The sequence below is a fragment of the Ascidiella aspersa genome, chromosome 8 (assembly GCF_963924565.1).
Source record: "Ascidiella aspersa chromosome 8, kaAscAspe10.2, whole genome shotgun sequence".
NCBI lineage: Eukaryota > Metazoa > Chordata > Ascidiacea > Phlebobranchia > Ascidiidae > Ascidiella > Ascidiella aspersa.
The window spans coordinates 13,129,089-13,149,867 of NC_139454.1; the positions used below are offsets into that span (position 1 = coordinate 13,129,089).

The following is a 20,779-nucleotide window of genomic DNA, read 5'->3' on the forward strand; positions in this document are numbered from 1 at the left end:
CTTTATTTTTATTTAACCCTATCGCCCGGCTTCTCGCCTGGAAGGTACGCAAGCCATCACATTTAACCACGCAGGCCTGGTTTATGGCAATAGGTTCAGCTCGAATTTCGTTCTGACTTCCCCTTTTTTTGTATCTCTGATCGCGACCAACGTATTGAACAGTAGCCTATTTACGGTGTATTTTGTCGGTGGTAATTTCCAACTACTATTTTCTATTTCGATATATGTGCTGTGTCATTAATTTTGTGCAATTATTTTTCCTTTGTACTTAAACCAAACTAACAGTTTCCTAAAATAACCAACGTCTTTTTTCGTTTTGTCTTTTTGAAATGCTAAAAAAATCAACTAAGCATTCTCATTGACCTAATCCCGAAAAACATAACTGAGCTGTGTTCACTGGATGAAGTAAAACATCAAAACAAATGACTGACGACGCCAAAATACTAATGTTTAAAACAAAGTATTCCTAATACGTCAGAAGTCATAACTGTTTTTAAGCTCAAAATTTCTCATTTTTAGGTTAAAAAAATCGCCAAAATCAGACTTATATAATGGATAGTAGGTCATTTTTTCTCATATCAGCTTGCACTTCCTATCGTAACTAACTTTACAACAATTAATATATGCAATGACAGTCCTATACCAAAAACAAGAAAAAGGCGACGACATAATTTAAGTCAACAAAATTGTCAAAGATTATACATTAAGGTAACAAACGGGTTGAATTTGTGTTTTTAAGTGACTAAAGTACTGATTTTGTCCCTAAGGAATTAACAAATACATCTTTACATATTGGTTTTATTTATGGTTTTACATGGAAATCACAGTGAACAACAAAGTCTGACTACGGGTAAATTTATAATTGCATATATACAAGTCGGGGTCGGCAACCTAAGGCCCTCCAATGTAAATCACTCAATGAGCGCATCTTTTTTTGAAACTTAGTACGGATTTAGAAGGTGAACGGGAAAAGGTTGCACACCTCGGCACTAAGCAGAAAACGCACATCATACTGCAGTTAGTGTCCCTGGAAACAACAGTACGAGCATCCCTTGGATGGCCATTGTCACACAATAGTTGTAACCAGGGCTGCGGAGTCGGTTAAAAAAAAAACCGAGTCCGACTCCGGCCAAATGTAAGATTTTGTCGATTCCCGAGTCCAGCTCTGACTCTACAGTAGGCCTACCATGTCCTCTTTTAGGATGATTTGTACTCTTTTCTAAAGAAAACTGAATGGTCCTCCGACGACGCTCAAAAATGTCCTCTTTTTTCGCATTTCGAGTTGGTTGCTCATACTTTTTTTTTGACCTAGCTTTAAGTTAATATTTAATTTTTGCAATGATTCCAATGGTTTCGCTGTGTTGTACACCACTCCTACAGCGCTGTACAAACTCTGTTTTTGCCAACTTTAACATTAAAACGGCAAAAATTTTTCGCGCTCCGCGTGTTAACTATTTTTAGTACAAAGTCTCTTTGAGTGCCATTGCATGTTTTCATATCATTGAAGGTATAACGGCCCTATTTAAAATTTTGCTAACTTATAGATAAACGATAAAATTCATCCACCGTTCGAACTATTTTTCATCCGTGTTTTATTTAATTGGATAACAGGCTAGCAACAGGGGACTCAAACTTTTTCGCGCGAATCGATAATGTTTTTTGCAATATTGCTGCTGTTGTTGTGTGTTATCACATCTTTTGAAACACGATAACGCAAAGTTTAATTTTTGCGCTTACACCACAGCCTTACAACTGTGGAGTGAATGCCCTCACAACACGTTTGTCAAAATCATCTCGTGCACGAGCAATTTATTGTGTGTCCAATGCTAAAATCCTCCTGAATTTACAGTTTAGCGCCAATTAAACCCAATTTTTTTCTCGCTTTGCGCGACCGACGACAACCTTCACTATTTTCAAGTTGTCTCAGTGATATTTAATTAAAAATGCCGAAGTGCTTTTCGTAGAGAGGGGGGGCGCAAGGCATGGGAAAATTACCAAGGGGAACACGGCTGAAAAATATTAAGAACCACTTGTCTATGGCATCATGTGGTTCTCAGCAGACGCTTTCTTTAAATTTAGACAACAATAAAGCAAAATATTAGCTATATATTATAATGCTGAAAAGGAAAACTCTGTTTACTGATGAGCTACGCCAGAAGTATCCGTGTTTCTGAAAAGGTCGTGTTAATTTCGAAGCTGAATGCAATACTTGGATATGGCACGTTTTTGTCAAACGTAACAATTCTACTTTCCTTTTACTTGCAGGCAAGAAAATGTCCTCTTTTAAGGTGCTGAAAATATTGTAGCCCTACTCTACAGCCTGTATTTTACCAATTTACGCAATCAAATTAAGGTGCATTTTTTGCAATCCACTCATATTGATGTCATAATTGATCCACCCGCATTACATGGTTTAAAAATATTTCACCATTTTCTATTACAGTTTTACAACTTACATTTTGCCGCCGTAACAGTTTTAAAATTTGATACTGCGCATGTGCACGTCGGACTCGGGACTCGGGTAGTTTTACGTGGTCTTACCCGAGTCCCGAGTCCCGAGTCCCGAGTCCCGAGTCCGACTCCCGCAAAACAAACCGACTCCGTCGAACCCGAGTCTCGAGTCCGACTCCGCAGTCCTGGTTGTAACACAACTACCGAAGGTATGTAAATATATTGAAGCTACTGATTTTGAAAAATAGTCGCTTGTGACCGTTTGATTAGTCCTCACTAACAACAATACTTTTGGCAATGATGTCATAAGAGGTTCTTCGATGAGAATAGAAAAGTGCAGTAATAAATGAAGGAATCATGAAAGCAATGGCCAAGTTCTTTACCAGAGATCTCGTCCAAGCACTTTAATAAAATATGTGATATAATTGAAAGCAATATTTTTTTATTCAGTTTCAGAGAGTATGTATTAATTAGATATTTTGTTACAAAGTTGTGATCATCTCTGTAAAGAAAATATTATAATATTACAATAATTTGGCCAGCTTTAAAGATTAAAATATAACTTGGTACTATCACGACAGCCAACACTAATGACGTAAGTACCTGGTACAACTTAAAGAAGTAGCTGGTATAATAGTCACTTCATTTCTTCCTAAAATTGTGAAACATGAAACAACTTTAAGTTTGAATATTCTCTTTCCTGGTGTAGCTCCTTGGTACCAAACAAATAGCCACTGTCAAAAAGCAACATCGCGTTTTAAACAAGGGTGACTGCATTATTTTTACAGGTAATTATTCAGTAAAATATTATTAATATTTTGCCTTTTAGATATGTCAACAAAAAATGGTTGTTAAACATGTATGTCTTTACAAATAAACACTAATATCAAAACCTGAGACTGATAAGTTATAAGTAATTAGGTACACTTCGCGTGAATCTGTAATGTAGATTGATAATATATCTCAAAGTAGTCAAAAAGGTCAAGTAAAAAAGACATTTTGCTACTTTCAGTCACATAAACTAATGATGATACACGAATGTATTGAAACGTCTTTATTAAGATGATGCCGTTTGTCGATTTTTTTTTAACCTTTTTGGATTAGAGATTCAATATTTGCAATTAATAATGTAAAATAAGCAAAATTTGGTTAAGTGGTTTAGCTCCTTTGATTGCTATCTAACTTTTAGTACTAGTAAATTGTATTTCCAAAATAGAAAACGCGGTGTCTGAATGTAATCAAGCCTAATTTCTTGTATCAATTTGATATAGGATCAGCCTGGATCCACCCTAGTATCGGACTAGTGGTAATACTGCATGGGCCTAGCTTTAAATCCAACACTTTAAACATGATTGAATTAACTACATTATGGCTACCTAGATAAAAGGTTTAACTTACCTCATACAAGCAGACATTAGTTCGATAAACAAACGCTAGCACAAGCATTGTCTCCAATTCATCCTGGTGCAACTCCTCAAACTGGTCTAAATTAATTTCATCCAACCACAAAACATGAAGTGTGAGGTTTACTGTACTAGAAAGAATAAATAAAAACTTTTACTGTACTAGAAAGGAATAAATCCAATTTATTATAAAACAGTATGACTTACTGTTTTATAACTTGCTGTATTTACTGGCAATCCACAAAATTACATAAAATTATCTTGGTATAAGAACCATGGGCGTTTTAAGCTATTGGGCAAACCTGTATATGTCAATAAATTGTGGTTGGGCTAATAGTAACAGTACACCCAGTAAATATTTTGTTGATAGAAGTGGTTCCCTCCCTTTTAGGTTAAAAAAAGTATGATACTCCCCAAATTTGATGTTATACACAAGAACCAGAGTTGTAAAAACCATATAACCAAATTGGAAAAGAGTTCAGTTTTCCCGCTAAGGGCATTTCTTTGCCCAAATTTTGGGTCAAGTCAAAAAAATAAGTTATAAGTTGTTTTTTTACTAAAAAAATTCAAACTGAAGTTGTGTCCCGAAGCCAACATTATTAGTATTTTGCAAAGATTATTACATATAATACCTTAAGTACCCCATTTTTACTTCATGGAGTTTCGAAGTGCTCAAATTAGCATTAAAATGGTCCAAATAAATTTTATCCGACTTAAGTACGTACAAAAAAGTGTTCAAATTAGTTTTATTTTAGCTATGAACGGCCAAAAAGTTAACTAATTAGTTTTATTCGAGCTAAGTTCGAACAAAAAGGTGCCCAAATTAGGTTTATCCAAGTTATGTATGGACCAAAAGTGCCCAAATTAGTTTTATTTGAGCTACGTACAGACAAAAAAGTGCCGAAGTTAGTTTTATTCAAGCTACGTACAACGAAAAAGTGTCCTAATTAGTTTGCTTAGAGATATACGTGCAAAAAAAGTGGTTCTTAATCAGGGGAGGATATTCGGTGCCTTATGCTTTACTTTGAAATTACATGCGTTGCATGTGTAGGTCAGAAATTAGTGCAGTTCTAAGCAAAATTAGGGCTTCAAAGGCCAGGAGAGTCTAACTTTTAGACCTTGAGGTCGCGGCAAAGCACTAATTGGACCTTAGGTAAACCCCTGGCAGAGATAAAAACTATGAGATAAAATTAATAAATAATCCAATAAAACTAATTTATAATACTTCAACACACATTATTTTGGTTAGGTTGCTGGTTAGCGTTTGGGTTCGGGTGGGTCAAGAATTACTAAATGTAATCTTCTTAAGCAGATTTGTTAAGTCAAATTAGTGCATTGTCCAAGACTTCAAAGTCTAACCATCCTTTGGATGCCCTAATTGTCGTAGACCTTTTTGCTTAGAACTGCACTAACTTCTGACGGATCGGGTGGTAGTTTAGTAACTGCGAATTTGGTTCGTGATTTTGTTATTGGCAAGTTTTTGAGCTACTAATTTGAATTATTTCTCGGTGTCTATAGGTTCATTCAACTCATATTTGCATCTTTTACAACGGAGTTTGTCTGAACAAGGTAGTCAGTTGACGGGGATCTAAGTTGTGCATAAAGGTTAGACTCAAGGCCATGGTTCTTAGTAATTGGAATTTTTTGTGAAACGCGCAAATCTTTGGGTTTAAAACTTTCTTTTGTCCTAATTTGGAGATATATTTTATCTTGAATATCTGTGTTTAGCACTGTATGTTTTGTGTTATAGGAAAGTACTTGCTTTGTATAAAAAACCTCGCGTTGTAATAGCTTTAAACTTTTTTAAACGAAATTATTGCAAGTATCTGCGTATGTTTTTATTTGCAAGAAGAACTTTTCATGCTGTATTTAAATGCTTAAAAGGTTAGGACTTTCCGTTTTGGCAAAAAACAGTGTATAATGGAAAATTATAATATACCCCAAGAAGGCAATGTTGCGTGTTGTGTCAACTAAAGGAGTAGCTTGAATTTATGTCATTATAAACATGAAAGACGCGGGCAAAAATATTATTTTAATCCAAAGTTATAAACGTAAGAAAAATGCGTAACCCATTTAAAAGTTAAAAATGCTTACGCGCGATAGTTACTCGACCATTGGGCGGTTGCACCGCGCTATGTTTTTTCGAGGGACCCCCGCTTTTTGTATGTGATATTATCGTTTTTTGTTCGTGAAACCAGAAATGGGTAAACTTTAAACGCAAACACCTTTTTTCGTCTATTGCTTGGTCAACCATAAACTCAGGATATATTTTTCCGCCTCTCGTTATTCGTTCAGGTTGGCTAATTAGCAAGCGTGTGTTCGACAAATGACAACGCTAAGTCAAGCCTTCTTCCATTTTTTTCTCACTATACACGTCTAGTTAGGCGAATGTTTTTTGCTGTTCGCTGTCTGCGCTAATAGCCGGGACCAACAACATTTTTTTAACTGAAGCAGAATCTCTTGAACAATCTAACTGTGACTGTTCGAAGTTGCATTTCCTAAGACCACGGGTTTAGTGTGCAATTCACACAACTTATTTTCTCTCAAACTTGTATTTTAGTTGACTTTGCACACTGCTCGTCGCAGATGATGTAATCGTGGCATATTAACACCCGGAAAAAAACGATCTTCGCTTAGTATTGCAGGTGGCGAAAGGCGTGCTTGTAATTTAGCGTAATCCTGTACATGGAACTTAGCCTTAGGAAATTGGGCTGCTTAATAGTATAAAAGTGGATCTACCAAAATCAATCAAACATATTTCACCGTCTTGGTGTTTTTTCGACTAAGTTACGATTGCATACTAAGCGGTTTCCACGAACGTGTTCACTTTGCGTCGTAAAGGTTCCGTTTTGCTGGACGTTAATTGTTTGTGTCTAATTATTTTTTATGACGTCATTATTCATTACCATAAAAATAATAGGTGGAATTCCCTAAAAATTTATAGGGAAATTCCCTAAGGTGAAATTCTGGGACCCCTTTTTGATTTTCTGTATATATATATGTAGGTGTCGTCTTATTATTTGTTCTTAATATTCGAAACTAAGTTTTACAACCAACTTAATGATGTGACCCAAACGTAGACCTGTCAGACCAGTCGGCTGTCACCATAAAACATTGACCTCGTAAAGTAACACAAGAATGTTTTTGCAGTCCGTTAACTCGCCTTTGCTATTCTATGGCCAGGCAATGTGTACAAAAGCCAAACGAGACTTAACAAGGCTAATCTTAACTTAACTGAACTGAACGCAGCTGGACAATGACTCAAGTCACTCAACTAAAATAATGTAACGAACAGAAGTTATTATGCTGAACAGTTAGTACTGTGCATGGACCTTAAGCTATTCCTGGAAGTTGATTGCCATTCTGATGTTATTCAATAAACTTAGATACGTTTAATACCTTGCTGTGGCTAAGCTGTTGGAACATGCAACCTTCAAACCACCTTTAACAAATGGAGTCGGTTTTAATCCAGCATAAACTAGCATCAGCCCCTAACAAACTCAGTTTTAGCCCTACAGATAAATTTTAGAGCAAACAGCTTAAAAATTTATGTTACGAATAACTGATTTTTGAACTTGAAAGTTGGTCAAACAAAGTAAACAAATATATTTAAAAAGTTGAAAATTGGAAATGTGCTCTTTAAATGTCAAAAAATACAATTGCCAGTTCAATGTAACCTAATCAATATTGTTGGAGTGAAACATATATAATATATCTAGCTGAGTAAAGGTATGGGTGTAAGTGGGGCAAAAATAGGGTGTAATTAATTTCGGCCCATGTGTAAGATGTGACTCTTTGCGGTTAACAAGGTAAATAAATTTTCTCTTGGCCTCTGACTGGTTGGCCAGTCCTGTACTAGTTCATGAAAAATCTACCTGGTTGTGCTTAAACTAATTTCAAACAAACACATTAAGTATAACAAACAACACAGGTATGCAAAAATGGTTGTATGAAAAGCATTTAAAATTTTGACATGTTATGTTAGATGGCCATTGGTCTTCCCAATTGTGGCAAATGGTTCATTGCAAGTAAAATCATGCAGCTTGTCGTGGTTAAACCTGACTAGGGGTGTTCAAAGTAGAATCCCAGGGGTCTAGAATATAAGGTTTTTAATCGAAAATAACGAATCCAGAATATCGAATCCAAGTATATTTTTGTTTATCATTTAACTCCTATTTTGTTCGGAGGGGGTATTAATCATTATACACCGGACAGTGCCTATAGTGACAGCAATTATTCGCAAAACACTTTGTTAGCATCTGTATATTGTTTGCCCATATAGTGAGTACCATGCAACACAATAAACTCTTCAGCAATTCAGTCCTGTTTTAAAGCATTGCTGTGTGTCAGTTCTACTCAACTACAAACATTAGCGCTATGCATAATCTGGCTAAACATTAGCTTGAAGTTGACATTAAATAACTAGGTAGCGCCATTTTTTCTAACCCCAGCACATAGCGAATGTTACTTTTGCAACTTATCGTATTTAAGGAAAATGCAACCTCTGCACCTGGCATTACCTGTTAGTCGTTTGCCAAATAACACTGAATGATTAGTCAAAGTTTCTTGCGAGACGCGAAGTAATTAGTTGCCCTAAAAAAACTCTAACACCACACTATATCAAGCGCTACATTTAAAGTAAACACAGACCTTTATCTAAATTTGCCACTCGCGTTTTTACAAATAAGCAAAACCATGAGAAATTATATCGGTTCCAATTACCCGAAATAAACGGCAAAATTAGATACGAATCCAATGATTCAATATTCTACTTCGAACATCCCTACACCTGACTACAAGTATCAGCAGTTTGATAAAGAAATTTAGCATGTGTCCACTTTAAACCTAGCCATGGTTTAAAGCAATATTAAATATATATTATATCAAACAACCATGTTATTTGTCCCAAAAATTAAGATAGGTTAATAAAATAAAAGTATGAGACATATCTTATCTTACACATATGTTATATTGTCTTGAAAAAAAATTTATTTGTAATCTTTTACCTTAAACCAATAGTTATAGAGAGAAGCCATAGAACTATCATTTTCAAAGTGAACAAAAGTATGAAGTCAGTGAATTCTGCAGCCAATCTTCTTTTTAAAGAAGGGATTTTAAAAACTGAAAAACATAAATGAAAATAACAATGAAGAGAATTCAATTAAAAGTCAATTGAGTTTACTTTTTACCTTGGGTTTAACAAAAAAATTACTTTTCTTATGTGTCAGGTAAGCAGACTTCAGATGTAACAAATTGATGTATATACAAATTTTTAAAAACAAATAAATATATAGACATACATTGGGGTAACAACTGGCAAGAATGTCCTGATTTACACTAAAAAGTATGCATGACTAACTAACTTAATGGTTCAAGCATCAATTTGTGCCTTTACGGCTTTTGATCCCAATAAATGGGGGATTTTGGCTTAAATACGCAAGATGTTTTTAAAGCAGTAAAACACAATATATATGTCAAAATCGTTTATATGGGGGAAAATGTTATTACAGAAAATTTGGTTTCTAAACATCTATCTCCTTTATATTGTAACATCAAAATTAAATTGTAACTTGCTAGTTGTAAACTACAGTGTTTTGATGTATAAATAGATAGTTGTGCCAGAATCCACCTAGCTCTGACGTTTTAGTTGTTGTCAAGCCAATAAATCACATATTTTTTTCTGGTCTTAATTAAAAAGTATTGACAACCATGTATTTGGCAAAGGGGTAAGTGATTCTTGTTTTTTTCAGTTTATTAACAGCACCGTATAAACTTTTACTTGATTTGGTGTTTTTCTTGATTGTTTTTTTTAATTGTATAAATATCGTAGCATGACATTTTAAAAGGGGGTTGTCAAACATTAACCAACCCAATAAATGTAGTTGGTCTGTGGGTGTGGTGTAACCAACCAGGCATGCTAAACCATGAAAATATTTTGCATTTTATTATATTGTAGACCATGGAAACATAGATTTTAATTAATTATTAGGTGCATGAGGCTCTGCAAAATAGTCTAGTTAGGCAAAAGAAAATGCAACATTTCACTTTGCATTCACTTGCGGTTGTTATGTGATTTCAATTGCACATGAAAGGCTATGGAATTTCAGTGTCACAATAGTCTATGTGGCATATCAATAACATTGCAAACTGTTATATAATGATATTAATGAGCAATGCTTAAATAGTTTTAGTGTGTAAAAAAGAAACCTAAATTAGTGTAGTGTATTGTGCGGTCGATTTTTTATTATACCTGTTTGTGTAATAAGAGATGAAATATGTTTTGGGGTTGATTTTTGTTTTGCATTCTTAACATGAAAAAACATTGGGTTTTGGACAAAGAGTTAAAGCCTTGCAAAAATAACAATAAAACATAAAAATAGAGGATGTCTGGCCCCAAAAACCCACAACCTGGATATACCACTGACTGTATTATATAAGCATTAATCACTGTACAAATATAAGATTATACCCAAATCAAGTATTTAAAAACTAGTTGTAAACAAAAGTAATAATACAAACCAATTGGCTGATTATTTTGTTGGACTGGTTGGTTGCTTGTATGTGATGAATTCAACCTTATGGAGGTTTGCTGAGGCTGTGAAAAAACGTTTGCTTTATGCCAAGAAAAGCAGCAGCACTCAGCTTAAACTTACTGTTTCATATGTTGAAATTGGATGGCCGAGTTGTGACTGATATATTGAATTGTTAAGCGTAAAGTAATGATTTGAGCAAATCCATTTTTGGACTTCACAGCTTAGCTTCCACTTCCGTAACTGGCACATGTAGTCTTCAAACGATATCTGTAAACAAATGGTATACTTATAGCCAAAAAAGTTCTTTATTACCAGTTTCATCACCGGTTAACCTAGGACCGGTTCTAAAAGATACTGTAGTGTTTAGGGTAAATATGGCACCTGATCCTTAGACAGTAGTCACCAAACTAAGGTCCGCAGGTCGTATCAGGCCCACCAGTTTATTTCCCTTGACCAGTGGCATATGTTCCAAATTATGCCTAAAAATGCTTATTAATACTTTATTGACAAATTGTTTGCGAAACTAAGCTTTTTTAAACTTAACAACAATTTCATTTAGCATTTTTTATAAGGGTTAAATGTCACAACTGCCCAAAAGTTTAAATGTGGAACCAGTGGCATATCCAGGGGCAGGGTTCCGACCCCCTTTTTGAAAGTGATATTATTGTCTAGAACTTCACAAAAACATCAATTCCCATCAATTAGGGGTGGTGCCAAATTTTCAACTTAGGGAATTCCCCGGCAGTATGTATAACGTTAATGAATATTTGACACTCCTGCCAGGAATCCAGGATCAGCTGCAAATCAAATGCAAAAAATAAAATTATCGTAGTTCTACTAATTTTGATTAGGGTGCCGAAACTGGGTTTCTCGTCTGAGCGTCGAAAGCACTGGAATTATAATTTCTGTAGCACACTCTTAGTTAACCAGGAGTGATTAAAATATTCCTGAATAACAACCATGTGTATCAACGAGGTCATATAATCTCCAAACTGTGTTTTTTATGGTAATGTTATTATTGTTACGTTTTGTCTATTTCAATGAAACCATTTTTAGACTAAAGCGAAAATAAAGTTTTAAAGGCGCAACTGTTGGTTGACTCAGTGATACCGGCTGTTATCTAAGAGCTCACATTTTTAGAACTAATCAGCAATTTTGCACTGTCTAGTTAATAACGCACTGGAATTTTAAAAGTTCGGTGCCTATATGATTACCACAATTAACAAGTGCAAAATACATTGTGTTTTCAAAGCGACTAAACATTTGATATTATAATACAATAAAAAATAGTTTTCTCACTTTTTCTCTGATTTCCATGTTTTCTGGCTTAAAACACTCGCACAAATTAAAATCTTTAGGATACTATTCAGCATAAAATATTGGAAAAGGTTGCCAGCAAAAATTTAAAGAAAAACAATTTCAAAACACAGGTGTAGATCTAGATTTTGCAGAATAAACCTAGAATATACAAATTTAGTATTGGACTTGGCTAACACTAACTCAGTATCAAACTTTGTAATTTGAATGACGGTGCACAATCCATTTTCCAAGAAAGTTTGATACACAACCCTGTAGCATTTAACATGCATTTTTACCATAGAATACTAATTACATAGAAAGCTCACTGCCTCATTTGCATACCGTTCCGCTTGAATGACACTCACTTCGGTCGTGAATGTAAACAAGCTTTGGCATCAAAATTTGTTGTATTTTGTATTGGGTTTTCATCACTAACGTTCAGAACTGATTTTATTTACTAATTAAGATCAAATTAGGCGTTTACCATTGTAAAGGCCTCTCCATACAACTAACGATCGTATAAAATGCATGCGCTTTCGGCTATCGTCGCGGTCACCTACACCTGTGCGGTAGCGTCTGGAAACACACAATAAGACCTAAAAAGCAATGTAGCGTATCCTTTTATTATATGTGTTACGCGACATGCTACACGCGACGCGTCTTTCTATCGTGCTCTTTCCGAGCGGTCACTCGCTCGGTCATTCGAAAATACAAGCTGACGTGTGCACTGCTCTGGCTCCGACAAATGGTGACCCCGGCAAGCAAAGTAAGTGCAAGGTAAAACCACAACACATTGCTAGGTTGTAGGCTAGCTTATGTTCAACGCACTTAACTTAATTCTATGATGGACGAAGAAAATGTCGCAGCCGTTGCTGTTAAAATTCCGCCATTCTGGCCACAAGACGCCGAACTATGGTTTTTACAAGTAGAAGCACAATTCAGTGTGAAAGGCGTGACACTATCGAAAACAAAGTACCATCATGTGGTAGCAGCAGTGTCACCCGAAATCGCCGCCGTTGTGCGGGACATTATAAAAAACCCAGATGACGGTCTTTTATTATTATAGCCGAAGTCACGCAACCGATTCTCGGCGCAGATTTTTTTCGACATAACGGAATACTAATCGACCTTGGTAAAAATCGACTTATCGATGCTAAAACATTTAACTGTGTTTCCGCTGGTGTTTCCCGCTCATCTTCTTTTGGTTTGGTAGCATTAACCCATGCCACAAATGAATTTGGAACACTGTTTAAAGAGTTTCCTTCTATTCAAAGCGCGGTTTACAATGACGTTTCTTTGAAACACAATATTAAGCATCACATCGTAACTAATGGTCCCCCAGTACATACAAAGGCACGTCGACTCTCTCCTGAAAAGATGAAAATCGCTAAAGCGGAATTCCAAAACCTTCTAGACTTAGGAATCGTGCGCCGTTCGTCTAGTACATGGGCTTCGCCTTTGCACATGGTTTGCAAAAAGTCCGGCAAATGGAGGCCATGTGGCGATTATAGGAATCTAAACAGTCGAACTATTCCTGATCGATATCCGATTCCTCTTATACAGGACTCATCTGCTAACTTAAACGAAGCGAAAATCTTTAGCAAAATAGACCTCATCCGTGCCTATCACCACATTCCAGTAGCAGCAGAAGATGTACCAAAGACCGCCATTATTACGCCGTTCGGCCTTTTTGAGTACACACGTATGCCATTCGGGTTGTGCAATGCAGCCCAGACATTTCAACGTTTCATGGATGAGGTATGTAGAGGGCTGGATTTTATCTTTGTATATCTAGATGACATTCTTATATTCAGTCCGACCAAAAGTGCACATCGGCGGCACTTGCGTCAATTGTTTCAAAGGCTTGTAAAATTCGGCATTGTCGTGAATCCAGACAAGTGCGAGTTCGGTACTTCAGAGCTTGAATTTCTAGGACACCGCATTTCAACTGAAGGAATCGCGCCACTTGCCGGAGGAGTTGAAGCTGTTAAGAATTTCCCGCAACCGACATCCAAGAAAGGCCTTCGTGAGTATTTGGGACTCTTAAACTTTTACCATAGGTTCATCCCAGGAGCAGCAACAATTCTCCACCCACTCCACCTTGCCCTGGGTGGGCAAACCAACGATTTCGTATGGAACAACGACTGTACAACTGCTTTTCTAGCATCAAAACACGCACTTGCCAAAGCAACGATGCTGGTACATCCCAAACCTGATGCGGCAACACGAATAACAGATGCTTCTGCAGTTGCTGTGGGCGCATCTCTCGAACAATACCTCGATGGCAAGTGGCAACCGATTGCATTCTTTTCCAGAAAACTAAAACCCGCCGAAACCAGGTACAGTGCGTTCGACCGCGAACTTCTCGCAGTATATTTGGCCATTCGGCATTTTCGATACTTTGTAGAAGGACGACAATTTTCAGTGCTCACTGACCAAAAGCCATTAAGTCATGCGTTCGACAGAAACTCCAACGAACTTTCTCCACGCCAGGTTCGTCACTTGTCTTTCATTTCAGAGTTTACAACGGATATTCGACATATTAAGGGCACTCACAATTCTGCCGCAGATGCATTATCTCGCGTTGCTATAAATTCAACGATGTCTCCTGCGATAGATTTTGCTTTGGCTACAGCACAAAAAGGTAATCGTGACATTCGTGCATACCGAACAGCTGTAACGTCACTTAAATTTCAGGACCTTCCGCTCCTTGGATCTAGCGATACTATTTTATGCGACGTTTCCAAAGGTTATCCCAGACCCGTTGTGCCACTAGCATTTCGGCGCATTGTCTTTGATGTACTACACAACCTTTCACATCCAGGTATTCGCGCGTCTCGTAAACTAGTTTCCGATCGTTTCATTTGGCATAGCTTAAACAAAGATGTTGGGCTGTGGGCTCGCACGTGTTTACAATGCCAGCGGGCGAAAATTCACCGCCATACATTGTCACAGCTTGGTTCATTTACGCTTCCCGACAAAAGATTTGCAGAAATTCATGTGGACATCGTCGGACCGCTTCCGATGTCGCAGGGTTACTCTTACATATTTACTTCTATAGATCGTTTCACTAGGTGGCCGGAGGCGATCCCGATGGTGGATGCTACGTCAGAGTCGTGTGCCAGGGCTTTGCTGTCGTGGGTATCTCGTTTCGGTACACCACAGTCCATAACTTCCGACAGAGGCCGTCAATTCGAGTCTAACCTATGGGCAAACCTAAACTCCCTCTTCGGTTCCCATCGCCAAAGAACCACCGCTTACCACCCGCAATCCAATGGAATAGTGGAAAGACTCCACCGGCAAATGAAAGCAGCACTCAAAGCCCGATTGGACAACAACCACTGGGTGGACCAACTTCCTGCAGTCATGCTCGGCATTCGCACGGCCCCGAAGGAAGACATTGGTTGTTCTGCCGCAGAGCTGGTGTACGGCACGACACTGCGGTTACCAGGGGAGTTTTTCTCACCACCGTCACACGGCACCACTACAACCACAGCGGAGGTAACAACATTCCTGTCCAACTTCCGGAAATCAATGGAGAACGTTCGCGCCATTGCGACATCACGACACAGACAATCGCATAGTAGTGTACCGCGTATACTTCAAACGTGTAAATTTGTTTTCGTGCGTCGTGACTGTCATAGATCGCCCTTACAGTGTCCTTACGACGGCCCGTTTAACGTTATAGAAAGAAACAGTAATTTTTTCAAAATTAATGCTAATGGCCGTGTAGATACTGTTTCGATTGACCGACTTAAACCGGCTTACACTGATAATGATTTATTAAACATGGAAAATATTCGCCCCACTTTTACCCAATGTTTACCGCAACGTCCCGATATTCCATGCATACCACCGCAACCCTCTTTTCCCATTCGACCGAGGTTAACTCGACGTGGTCGTGTTATTACTGTGCCTGCTCGTTACCGAACGTGACTAACGCACTGGTGGGGGGTTTTGTAGCGTATCCTTTTATTATATGTGTTACGCGACATGCTACACGCGACACGTCTTTCTATCGTGCTCTTTCCGAGCGGTCACTCGCTCGGTCATTCGAAAATACAAGCTGACGTGTGCACTGCTCTGGCTCCTACACAACAATACCCAAAGCAGAAAAATCTATAAAACCATAGCATTAAGACCAACCACATAATACAGCCAAATACATAGTAATATCCAGTACAGCTTAAGATCAATATCGTCTGAATAAGACCTAAATCTGTCGGAATTAGGCCAAAATTCAGCAAAATAAGGCCTAAATTCATCAAAAAAAGGCCTAAATTCAGCAGAACAAGGCCTAAATTCATCGAAATAAGTCCTAAATTTATCGGAATAAGGTCAAATTCATCGGAATAAGGCCTAAATTCATCGAAAGAAGGCCTAAATGGCCGAAATAAGGCCCGAAACTGTGGGTAGCATTTAGGTCTTATTCCGACGGATATAGGACTTATTTCGATTTAGACGGTACTAATACCACTGGGTATTAGTCCTATTTTGGCCTTATTCCAATTTGTGTTTTATTCTGACGTTGGTGTTGTTCTTATCTCGGTCTTATGGCAACGAATCTAATTTTGGTTTTGCGTAGTTATTTTGCTACAATTAAAAAAATTAAATATTATATAACAATAATTTTTAAACAAACGAACAAACAAAAAATTGGTATGGTTAAGAAATGTTTTTATTTAAGAACTATTCTTCGAAGGTTGTTTTTATTAATTTGCTTAAAGCTATAGCAGGCACCTACAGCTAATTAGAATTAAAGGAAAATATACAAAAACACCACAAAGGAGAAAACAAAAGACTTATTGCAAAGCCTACATAATTTTATTCTGCTTAATAAGCGTCTTGTAAAACAGCTGGATTATGTGCGCTTACATTGTTTTTCCAAGCTTTAAAAGTATATATCCTCCACAGAGCAAATCTCAAATTGTGTTTTATTTAGAAGCAACTTGGCTACCGGGCAAGAAATCCGGATATTCACCAGGTGTCATATGGTGTAAAGCATGTAATAGAGAGAAAAATATTAAAAAAGTTAAGGAGGTAATACAACACATGGGATCAAAAATTCCTGGATAATACTTTGTGAAGATCCACCTCCCAAAATGAAAAAATTGGCAAATTGAATAATAACACTGGTTTACAAATTTAGAGTCATTAAAAGCTCCAGCCACCCTATTAGGCGTTTACCCCTATTTCGAGGTCACTGATTCGGAAAATGGCATTAGTTTTTCTCTATCACGTCAAATTTTTTCTGTACAGAATTTCGAAATTTTATAAAAAAGCAGCAATTTATGTTTTTTTATATAAGTCTGCACTGTTTGTGACAACATATTTTAACATGTTACGACACTATTATGTTGTCTGAAAAAGAATTGGTGAAATTCTTAAAAAAATGGCCAACACCCCAGTAACTAACTGACGCTATAAAGACAATGTAAACCTGAAAACTTTAGGCAAAATGCAATGTAACAAAATGTTTTTAACAACAAATCTACCCTTCACCTTTTCACCCTTCCTTTGTGAACCCACATCTATCATTGCCTTATGGATGCTGTTTGATGGCAAGACATGTGGAGCTCCTTTTGCAATATCCTAGGTTTCTTTACATCAAATGCTTCCGAACTTTAAAAGGTTCCAGACATCCTCAAAGGTCAACTACTGATCGGAGCCAGCTTGTCACGATAGCAGCTTTCCGACCGCTTATTGGGAAAGAATGTGATCTCAATCTCAAGTCCAACTACGAACGCACTTTCTGCGTTTAACTTTACAGCACAAGATTACGTGATGCCACGCCTTTACTTCCGTTGAACTGATTTCAGTATCTGGTGAATTATTTTGAATAATTGCATCGATCTACTAAAAAAATCTCAATCTACGTGCATGAGACAGCCTGCGAACTATGAAAATCCTTCTGGAATGAATTATATCCCCGGGAACGTTCGACTACATATTATATATTAGTTGCTAATTCTAAAAATAATACAGAATTTTTGTAATATTTTTTTATTTCCTCTTAGCACACCTGGTCACCTTCCACGACGCACAGGTTAAGAAACGCTTAATCAGGCTAGAACTTCCTAGGTCCTAGAACAAGGGTGACGAGCACGTGGCCCGCGGGCCACAAATGGCCGGCGAAAAAATTTTGTGTGGCCCGCGAAGAATTCAGGTGAGACCACGGCAGTCTTGAAGTTTATTTGACCCGCTACTAATCTTTGCGATACGATATCAAAAGCTGATAGCCGCAGTGAATATCGCGTATATCATGCAGGAATCGTAGAAACTGTTGTGTAAATCCCTACAGTAACCATCAATACACTGAAAGCCATTGCAGACTCACCGAATCTGTCGATCAATGATGCAAGCAGAGCAGACTAGAAAAACAACTAGCCTGCAGTGAGGTTCGAACTCACGACCTCCGGTCAAGCCGGGACCGTCGCTCTACCAAATGAGCTATGCAGGCTCAGAGAGGAGCGAGTCGAGAAAAACCATACGCCAATGCTTGATCAATCAGTTAGTACAAGCAACTTCATATTGAAGAGGATTCACTGTACCATATCATTTATTCAATGAAACATATGTACACACATATGTGTGCTAACAACTGAAATCTAGCCCTTCTGAAGCTGCTTTTTTACCAACGATTACGGCTTACATATCATTAGTACACTGAAAGCCATTGCAGACTCACCGAATCTGTCGATCGAGCGACGGTCCCGGCTTGACCGTAGTTCGTGAGTTCGAACCTCACTGCAGGCTAGTTGTTTTTCTAGTCTGCTCAGCTTGCATCATTGATTGACAGATTCGGTGAATAAACATCAATTCAGAATTCAACTGTTTATTCATTGTTGTGTCATAAAATATACTATTTTAACACAATGAGCCAGTTGCTGCTTCAGTACAACTAGTTGAGTGTAAGTCTTGCCTTATAGGTAGTAAATACATAAGTTGCAGTCTTTTTTAACAGGTTTTATAATTTGTTATTCGTCATTCTGTTTTTTTTTAAGCAAAAATTGCCGTTTATTTCGATGTCTTCAGCAAAGAAAAGAAAGATTGTAGATAAAAGAAGGTTATTTCAAAAAGAATGGACAGACATGTTTTTCTTTATCGAGAAAGCAGGAAAACCGCACTGTTTAAAGTGCAAAAAATCGCTAGCAGTTATGAAAAAAGAAAATTTCAAGCGTCACAACGAGACCAACCATCCTGAACTTATAAACTTCGATGAAAAGATCAGAAAAATGTAAATAGATGAATTTAAAAACGGTCTGTAGGCACAACAAATTGTTATGACTTCCTTTTGCAGTACAAATGAGTTCATGTGAGCTATGAAGTATCGGAATTGATCGCTAAAAAGCTTAAGCCGTATGAAGATGGGGCATGGGCCAAGGAAATACTTGTTAAAGCTGCTGAAAAGTTGTCTCCCAAGTCATTTTATTTGTACCAGAAGCTGAGTTTGTCCCGACCCACTATTTGTGAACGCATAAAAGAAATGGGTCAAGACACCGAAGATAATCTCAAAAAAGAGCTGAAAAATTCCTAAACTTCTCCCTCTGTCTCAATGAAACAGCGGACACCAAAAATACTGCACAGGTGGCAATATTTTTTCGAGGCTTTACACTAGATTTTCAAATTGATGAAACTTCCTGTCTCTAAAATCAATGCACGAAACTACTCGCAGAGAAGATCTGCTTCAAAAATTCCTTCAAGCCCTAAACAAGTTCAATCTGCCGTTAGATAAGCTGTGTTGTGTTGCTACTGATGGCGCACCAGCTATGGTCGGAAAACATAAAGGGATGGTATTATTGTTGAGGAAGGAAATGGATGCAAGAGGAATTAGTAATGATAAGTTGGTATTTTTTCATTGTATTGTTCACCAGCAAAGCCTCTGTGCAAAATCTGTGAAGTTTGATCATGTAATATCGGTGGCTACAGGCTGTATTAACTTTATTTAAAAAAGAGACCTGAACAACCGCATATTCAAGCAAGTTCTCAAAGATTTTGACGCTGATTATGATGATCTTCTTTACTTCTGTGCTGTTCGTTGAACAAGTTGTGGGAATATGCTTTGGACTTTTTCCAGAAATTATTGAGTTTAGAAGTTTGAAGAAATGTCCTTTGACTGAGCTTGAAGATAAAAACTGGTTGTGCGACTTAAGATTTATGGTAGATATCACAAAATATTTAAACGAATTGAACATGCAACTTCAAGGACCAGATCAACTACTGCACTCGATGTTTTCCAAGATCAAATCTTTCACGTCAATGCTGAGCCTCTGGGAAATCAGTTGAAAGATAACGATTGATTTTCCCACGTTGAAAAAATACAATCCAACTTCTTGTGCTCAATTTGCTTTGGAATGTTCCATTCTATTTGAAAGCTTTAATGCTAGATTTCAGGATATCAAAAGCAAGCAGTTAGGACTTGACATCTTTTCTATCCCCATCAATGTTAGGCTACACCTGCTTCTGCACCCTCTAAACTCCAAATTGAACTCAAAAAACTACATAGTGATGACACGCTGAAGGCTGTGTATTTGAACAAGCCGTTGCTTGAATTTTATCGCGTTTATGTAGTAAAGGAAGAGTTTCCAAACTTAAGAGCTAGCGCACTCAAATGGTCATCTGTTTTTGGAAGCACATATCTATCTATGCGAACATTTTTTTTCTAAAATGAACTTCACAAAAAGTCGTTATAGGTCAAGGCTAACAGACGAAAATCTTAGTATGCAGTTCAGAGTTGACACATCGACAGTTCGTCCTAATATCAAGCGCTTAGTAAAGCAAAAATGTTTCCAAATTTCTCATTGAGCAAACAATTTCATTAATTTGTTGTATTTTATTATTTCATATTTCAATATTGCGTTAAATAATTTCAGCTGTATGGTTCGCATGGGTTTTGATTAGTTTCGTTTAATGAACAATTGTTTATGATTTTAACAGGTTTTATAGTATGAGTAAAAAGATGTGTGGCCCGCTTACTCAACGGTAACTGACAAAGTGGCCCGCGACAGCAGAGAGGTTCGTCACCCCTGGGACGTAGAACATATATCGCAATTTTTAACTTTTTTCTGGACCTTGCACGCGTTAATATATTTA

The 20,779-nt window shown here is 37.3% G+C and overlaps 1 protein-coding gene across 1 annotated transcript; it reads right to left on the reverse strand.

The window, feature by feature from the left end:
- Window positions 1–801: 801 nt before the first annotated feature.
- On the reverse strand, window positions 802–11,922 carry LOC146136212 (protein FAM8A1-like). The gene is made up of 7 exons (XM_083395481.1): window positions 11,687–11,922; window positions 10,508–10,654; window positions 10,374–10,449; window positions 8,861–8,975; window positions 3,850–3,985; window positions 3,055–3,185; window positions 802–2,853 (listed from the first exon to the last, which is right to left on the reverse strand). Exons 1-7 carry the CDS (start codon window positions 11,702–11,704, stop codon window positions 2,718–2,720), a joined length of 759 nt encoding a protein of 252 aa, XP_083251607.1. The 5' UTR covers window positions 11,705–11,922; the 3' UTR covers window positions 802–2,717.
- Between the last annotated feature and the right edge of the window lie 8,857 nt (window positions 11,923–20,779).